General features: G+C 32.1%; 1 protein-coding gene across 1 annotated transcript in view; it reads right to left on the reverse strand.

Annotated features, from left to right (window-relative positions):
* Positions 1-1,277: 1,277 nt before the first annotated feature.
* Positions 1,278-8,708, reverse strand: part of LOC106463475 (cuticle protein 14-like) — a 14,354-nt gene continuing 6,923 nt past the window's right edge. Inside the window, exons 3-5 of the mRNA XM_022391435.1 lie at positions 2,758-2,780; positions 2,148-2,222; positions 1,278-1,553 (exon numbers count right to left, since the gene is read on the reverse strand). Of these exons, the coding sequence (XP_022247143.1) occupies positions 1,278-1,553; positions 2,148-2,222; positions 2,758-2,780 (374 nt within the window). The remainder of the gene's footprint in view (positions 1,554-2,147; positions 2,223-2,757; positions 2,781-8,708) is intronic.

Below are 8,708 nucleotides of genomic sequence, written 5' to 3' on the forward strand. Positions count from 1 at the left end.
CATATTAACATAAAAACAAAACAAAAAAACATCCGTATTATATAGATATTGGGTGAAAATGATTAAGTTTTCACTTTTGGGATATTTTTCTCTCGAACAGTATAAGAAACTATAATGTTATAAATGATACTCAAATTAATTAATAAACGCAATACATTTTATTTATTCAGAAGCAACATTCATGTTTCACGAAGCAATAATCATTTCCAATTTTCAATAAAAAATACATTTAGATTTGTATCATTCAAATAAACTACAAACACTTCAAGCAAAACAACATGATAATAACGTTTTGATTTTGACTCCATAAACCACATGCCCTGAGCAAAAACTATTTGGCTACTCTGAGATGTCCACAGAAAATTGCATACCGGCCGTCTGGTGATTCAAACACGAAACAAATGGTGCAACGTGGTGAGCACTGACTACTCCCTGTCTTAGCTGCATAATTTCCTGTGCAAAGCCCTGAGTATTTTGTAAGCAAACGATATTAAACCCTAAATAAAGGAAAAATTGTATTACTATCAACAAATGTTAAATATAATTATTTTTTCAAATAATGACGTAATATATAAGAAAACCACAAATGCAGGGCCACCATTTAGATAAGAGTAATTTTTCCCCTGTGCTTAATATCGTTTATATATATATATTGGGAATAATACATGTATACAAAACATGTAGTTTGCGCTGTTTGAACGCTTAATAAATAATGTAAAACAATCAAAGCAAATGCTCTCAATATATATATATATATTTACATTTTATTCTTAAAAACCCAAAACCATTCAGGGGGCCTAATTATGGCCGTCCTATTGAAATCTGAAGTGGCACTCCTGCACAAATTTAAACCTAAATTATGTTAAACACCAAACAATTATTATTTTCTACATTATTTGTATGCCTAAACATTATGAAAGTACTTAATGGGATTAAATAGATATAACATTATTCTCTTCATAAATCTAAACCTTTTTCCAATAAATACAGTAAAACGAATTGAATTTTCATCAATAAGATACGGTCTTAAACTTTAGCTTATATTTGAAACAGCAGTGAAGATTACTTAGCTATGAAATATGAAAACAGAAATCTCTGAGCTCAAGTGCAAATGACTGTGGAAACGAAGGTTAAATAAATATATATATATAGAAGAAAATGTGATGGAACATTCAATGTTATTTGATCCCAAGTGTCTCTAGTGAAATATCTGTAATTAATACATCTTATAACTAAACTAATGAAATTTTGTACTTACCATAGAATTGTTATAATCTTCAGTGATAAGCATTGGCGCCATAGCCATGATAAGCATCAGAATAAACATAAACGTCAGCAGGATTCTGATTGGCTGTGCCTGGTTCGTTTGTTTTGACTTGAGCTTGGAATCCGTTACCATCGGCTACGTAGTTTACCTCACGATAGAGACCATAAGGATCCGTGTAACCATAACTACCGACAGCATTCACACCATCACTGGATTCTTGCTTCCACTGGTTACCGCCATAGTCACCAGCGACTTGGTAACCATAGTTATATGGCTGAGGATAGCCCTTATTGCAAGATGAAAAAAAAATTAAAAAGGAGTCTAAAACATTTTTACTTAACAATTAAACTGACGAAAACAAATACTTTGCTTATGCAAGAATATTTTGAATAACTTATTATTTGCAATATGAAACGTAATCTGATCATATCTGGTAACAAATCTAATACGATGATCAGCTAAATACTGCTATTTCGAACTACATCGATTCTACTAGATTGATAATAAATATTGCTATCAAAATGTGCTTTATATGACATTCGTGTATTTTTCTTTAAAGTTAGTGTACCCTGATGGCTCAGCAGTGAGTTTACAAACTTTCAACGCTACCATTCGAGGTTCCGTTTCCCCTTGGTGGATAGAACACATTTTGTGGCTTTTCGCTAAAAGAACAAATATTAAATGCCTTTGCACGCTGTAATCACGAGAAATAGTTTGTTGATGGTTTATAATTGATCGGTAATCATGTAAAGCATTGTTAAATAAATTGCTCTTTAAAATTCATTTTTAACTACTTTTATATTTAGCTAAACAGTTACAGGCCTTATAAGTTATTTTTCATTTGTAAATTGGTAAGTCCAAAAAGAGAAAACAAACTTACATAATAGTCGTCGTAAGCACCGTAAGGAGCATAGCCAGCACTACAAACAGCGAAAATTGCGGCAAAAATCAGGATCTAATCGAAAAGAAACACAAAATATTTAAATCACAATTTATTCTGGTATTTTATATGATCATTACATAATAGATCTTTAAGAAGAAAACAGTTTAGGACATATTATGTTTTTTTGTTTTGCTAAATCTTGTATTAGAAATATTTATGGTAATTAGTAGCAAATACAGCAAATTTGTTTAAAAGCTGCCATCTGTTGACAAAGATTGGCAACGTATTAGTAGCGTTGTTCGGTGAATTAGCTTGAAAGTCAGAAACTTGAGACTCACCTTCATGTTAGGAGAAATTCAGGCAGCTTTTGTGTTAAGTGTAAAGTTTGAGAACTTTGAAGTGTGTGAGAAACAGAAACATTTCCACGCTTTTATACACTTGTTCTTTACCCTAATCTGGAACCCTTGAGGGCGGTGGATAGAAGAAATTTCCGGTGTCGAGTTAGCGTTTGGTGGCCTACATTGTTGGATGAAGGTGGTACAACCCGCTCCTGGTTTTCTGTGTCTAATAGATCACAAGATATTGAATTTCACAGGCTGACTTTTACCATGTAATTCTTATTTCTACTTCCTACATAGCAGCATAAGGAATAATTTTGAATACGCAAAAACAAGCAGCGAAAAAACAAAAAAATATTTACTCGGATCACGTGTAGGCTGAAAAATATGTTTTCAGTCAGGTTATCCAACTTTCAACCTCTCACGTATTATAGATTTGAAATAGCTTTTCGTTTAGACCAAAAATAATAAAAAAAGTACAAGTTTGCATTGAATTGTTAGAATAAAATATAACTAAAAGTGACAGAAATCTGGAAAAATCTGGATAGTTGTGGTAGGAAAAAGCTACCAAGTTTTAGCCGAGATATTGATTTCTAAGAACTTAAAGAGCGAAAGCAAGAAGAATTATCAAATGTTTTAACTGGTTAACTATTGTTTCGGAATCAAAACACTTAAATATGTGGTTGTATTCTTACATTTAAGAGTCTCTTGGTTAGGTTGAGAGCTTAGAACGCTAAAGGTTGGAGTTCGATTTTCCCAGAAAGAGCGCAGTTAGTCCATTGTACAGACTTACGTACAAAAAGACTATTTCAAAAAAACAACAATTAATAATATATGATGTTAAAATAAACAATACAGCTTGGAATAATCTTTACCTTAATTTTGATGTGTTGTGACATTAAAAAATTGGTGAAATTATACAATTCACTAACTTAATCCTGTTCACAACGTAACAGTCAAGCGATCTGCTAATGTAAATAGTGTTTTAACTGCTACTTTGTCTGTAAAAGATATACACGAACTGTTCTCCAAATTAAAAACTTTTTCTTTAATTCAGAGCATTTGGCCCTATTATCAGAGCTTCCATTAGGCAACAGAGTATTAAATAATACAAATTCGTTTATTTATGGTAGGCAAGTGTCTAAGCAATAATCCTAACAATACGTGACATCTAGTATTAAAGTTGTTAACATGTATAAAATACTGAAAATAATTACGACAAGCATAAAATTAACAGACAAAAACTTGAATTTTTACATAAATTGAAGAATCAAAAGCTTGGTTTTTGTAGCTGTATAAGAATATAAATATCTTACGCACTCTGTTGTTTAAAAATATTTAAGATCAAACAATTACATGAAAATAATAAACATAATAAAAACAAAAGTACAACCATAGACATTTTATAGGAGAATAAAATGTTCGGATTTCAAATAATACATTATGGAATTATTTGTCATGACTAAAGCTAAAAAGAAGAATTTTCTTAAAAGATACCACGATAAATGATATATTTCACATATTTTATAAGTGGTGTCCATATAATACTGAGTAGTTATAAGACTTTGTTTTGTGGTCTGGCATGGCCTGGTGGTTAGGGCACTCAACTCGCAATCTGCAGATCGCTTGTTGGAATCTCATCACCGATCATGCTCGCCCTTTCAGCTGTGAGGGCGTTATACAGTGACGATCAATCTGATTATTCGTTGGTAATGAGTAGCCCATGCGTTGGCGGTGGGTGGTGTTAACTAGCTACCTTCCCTGTAGTCCATCCTTTCAAAATTCGAAATGGATGGCGCAGATAGTCCTCGAGCATCTTTGTGCGAAATACAAAACTAACAAAACATATATTTTGGTTAATACCTACTGGTGGCCCACTGTCTTGGGATTGGATGATAATAGCTTCTTTGATGTTTCTCCGTCTGATGTTTTCTACTCTGTCTATTATTTTGCATATTTTAAGTCTGTTATGTGATCATTTTCCTGAATGTGTTTGTAGAACAGTTTCGATGTTCTTTGAATTTTACCTGTAACAGGTGTTGTGTTTCTCTAATATATTGTTTATTATTACACGCACACAGAGACCGTTAGAAACTTTCTTTGTAAGATGACTGGAAACTAAGAATTTTACTTTCGCCAGTCTGTCGCATAGTGTAGAAGGACTTATGAAAGTTACGGTGTTGTAAATTCTATTCACGATTCTTCAAAGTTTTCCCTCGAAGCCTGAGATATAAGAAAAAATATTTCCTTATTTCGTTGTGAATGTCGAGTTGTAGTTCATTAGCAGTTGAGATAGGTTGGTCATATATCATTTTCGTGGAATAACAATTTTTCTTGAAAATTTTCTAAAGATGTTTAAGTTCTTCATTTATGTAGAAGAAAGGAACATATACTTGTAGCTCTGGATTTTAGTATTTTAATAATCCCAGTTTTGACAGAAATTGTATGACATGGACATTTAGATTAAAGGAAAAGTATAGTAACGTAAATAACAGTCCATATATATTTTTTATATATTAATTTAACCTACATTATTAGTTTTAATGTCGTATCCTAGCCGGTCTAAAAGGCCCTGATATTGAGCGAAAGGCCCCGTCAGCACTAGCTATAGAAGTTCTTATTATTAATATCCTTAAATATGATGTTGTTGTTTGTAGTTAAGCACAAAGCTACACAAAGGGCTATCTGTGCTCTGCCCACCACGGGTATCGAAATGCGGTTTCTAGTTGTAAGTCCACAGACATACCGCTGGGTCACTGAGGGGCTAATATCTCTAGTAACAAATGTGATTGTGATGTTTTGGTCCCCATCGGCTCAGGGGCAAGATTGAAGTCTATAACACTGGGGGCCCCCTTAAATATGACAGAAAACAAAATTCGTTTTTAAAAGAATTGCTGAAAATCGTTGATTAGCTATGGAATAATAATGAAGGTAATTTTCAATCTGCAAATGGATTCTTTAATAGGTCTGCTCATTGTCTACCTCACACTCCACCCCCAAAGTAAAAAGAAATAAAATAATGGGTACATTAGGGCATTCATCTTTACAGTGTTTCTGTCCAATTAAAATATACAAACATTTATACGTATTTGTTTTCTTTGTGAATACTTAAATATTCGTTAAATCAAGAATTTAATTGTACATTTAAAATTTGGAATAAATTGATTATTGTTCAGTTTCAAAAACAACAACACTATCAACAAAAAAGAGACCCACCCAATTTCTTTACTTATGAGTTATAAAGAAACACACACATACACGGAGTCTAGAATCCTCTGAGTTTAGAAAAAAAAATCAAGTTTATTTTATTTTTTAACAGGTGTTTTGTTTGTACATCGTCTTCCATAACAGTTAGACTATTCCATAAGACACAAATTAATATAATGTTTAACCTAATTCTTCAAGTAACAAACCAGTCAGTAGCTATAAACTACAAATTCCTTAAATGTCTATTAGTATGTCACTGATTACTAGCATTTGTTGTTTATTAGCTACAAAGTTAGTTTTTTTAAGTGAATCAGAATTATTATGGTCGGGTAGATTAAATCTTTTTGTTTGTTTTAACGCAAAACCACATATTACGCTATCTGCGCTCTGTCTACCGTGGGGAATCGAAATCACATAACATAACGTTTTGGGACAACATGGGACCTATTGGTCCATCTCGGCTTTTCCATCCTATAAACCAAACTAAAACTATTAGTAAATAAATTTTTAAAAAGTCTTAAAGCCAACCCTCATCATTCATATACTTACCAAGCTTTCTCTTAAACTCACTTAAATTTACTGCCTCCACAACATCCGAAGGTAACTCATTCTAAATGCCAACCACCCTTTTAGAAAAATAAAACTGTCTTAGCTGAAGATGACTCCTACTCTGCCAACATTTATACTTGTGTCCAGTAGTTCTACTATTCTCACTGTTAAGTATGAAAACAATGATACAATCAACACTATCAGTTCCATTTACAATCTTAAATATCTCAATCAGATCCCCTCTAATTCTTTTTTTTTTTCGAGAGAAAACAATTTGAGAAATTTCAACCTCTCCTCATATGGCAACCCCTTCATCCCAAGCACCATTCTAGTAACCCTTCTTTGAACTCTTTCCAACGATTCAATGTCTCTCCTAAGATAAGGAGCCCAAGAGTGAACACAATATTCCAAATGTGGCCTAACCAGTGACCTACACAATGAAATCCGGATTTTAATATTTTAATTTCGTTGATCCAATACAAAAAGATTGAAGCTAAACGTGAAGGTGACTAAATTCAAAGGATAATTTTAGGATAGTCTAATTAATAAATATGGTGTCATAGCAACAGTGATTGCCAAAATTAATTTTAAATTTGAAACATTTGGTAAATGTTTGTTTTCTTAGAGGTTTAGCACCTTCTGAGCTAATGTGATAAATACTGTAATAATATATTTGTCTCTTTGTTTTAAAATTATACGAGTTAATTAACCTAAGATTGTAATTATAAATTTATATCCTCTAGACCTTTTGCACTCTCTGAGCTAATGTGACTGATTTTGTGACTATGAATAGATTCCCATCCTTTAGACATTCAACAACCTCTTTGATAATATGAGTAATATTACAATTGAAAATTTATGTTATTTATAATCTGACGTAGTGCATCTGACATCGTAATTTTAAATTTGAATTTCTAGACTTTTAACGTCCTGTGTTGCTAATATTGTAATTATTTATTTGTCTCCGCTAGACGCATATAATCCACTGAACTTATGAAGCTAATATTGCAGAATATAGTAGAAAGGATATAAATCTAAATAATTCAAGAGATTACAATTTTTTCCGAAAAAATGTAGGAAATATTTTATTCTCATAATCAACTACATGGATACAATATTAATGCTAATTTAGTCAAATATTCCCAGTCTTTGAATAACTAACTGTTTGATTCTAACGCTTTATCTCGAAAAATCTAAGAATGTTAAACGACATATAACTGTAGGTAATACTGAATAATCACACAAGCGCAAGAAACAGTCAACTGTAGATTTTTGTGTTCGTTATGTCAACAAATTGAAATCAATAAAACTTACTGAAAAGACAGTTATTGATGTAAAAACATACTCAGGATATTAAATGAAAATCTTAGATTAAGCAATGATGCTTCAATAATCTTAGCCAGTTAAGAAATATTTCCTAAATATTAAACTAGATAATACAATGGTACAATGATGAATTTTTCAACTTTCTTCTCCACAGCCACCCGTATGGTTATAACAATGTTTTATGAAAAGAAACAGCCAGCATCCAGTGAAAATTCTTTAATCCCTCAAGGTATTGCCTTACGGCTTTACTAAGAGGTAGTCACCCTACATAATTAAAGTATTTTCGCTGGGTACTGGCTGTTTCTCTTAATAAAACATGTTTACACTCCAGTGTGTACTACGCTACTTGAACTCTTTGGCTTTTGGCAACGTTTTATAATTGTTGCGGGAATTGAACAAAATGTTTTTTTTTATTCAAAGACCAGATAGAGAAAATTAGTACTCTTTTTGACGACTAATAAAAGCACGTTACTAATATTATTACTGATAAAGAATCATAAATACCTTCATATAAAAATTCCTTAAAGGCAGAATTTAGTTGAAGTTCATGTAATATTAACATATTTTAAGAAATACAAAATTTACATGCTAATATTAATCTCACTGGGTAAGTTTTAAGTACAAGGGTATACTGTTTGTTTGTTTTTAATTATGCACAAAGCTACACAAGGGCTATCTGTGCTCTGCCCATCACGGGTATCGAAACCCGGTTTCTAGCGTCGTAAGTCCGCAGACATACCACTGTGCCACTGAAGCGTCTACTAAGAACAACGTAAGCTGTACACGAAAGCATAGTCAACTTTTCATAAAATAGTATTTGAGTGTAAATAAAGTCTAATATGAACCCAAGATTTAGATGCAAATGTATTTTAATTGTGTATATAGATCAATATGAAATGAATATTTAATTTTTGTGATTAGGCTATTTCACATGTCTGTATCTATAAGTCATTGAAAGTAGCCACTATATTAATAAATCTGATATAGTTATATTCTATGAGACCTACAGTAACGATGCATGATGCATGCAGTAACATTCATATCCATAATTTTGTTTCATTTAGACAGTGTGTTTGTTTGTTTGGAATTTCGCGCAGAGCTACACGAGGGCTATCTGCGCTAGCCGTCCCTAATTTAG

The sequence above is a fragment of the Limulus polyphemus genome, unplaced genomic scaffold (genome assembly GCF_000517525.1).
Source record: "Limulus polyphemus unplaced genomic scaffold, Limulus_polyphemus-2.1.2 Scaffold53, whole genome shotgun sequence".
NCBI classification, from domain to species: Eukaryota; Metazoa; Arthropoda; class Merostomata; order Xiphosura; family Limulidae; genus Limulus; species Limulus polyphemus.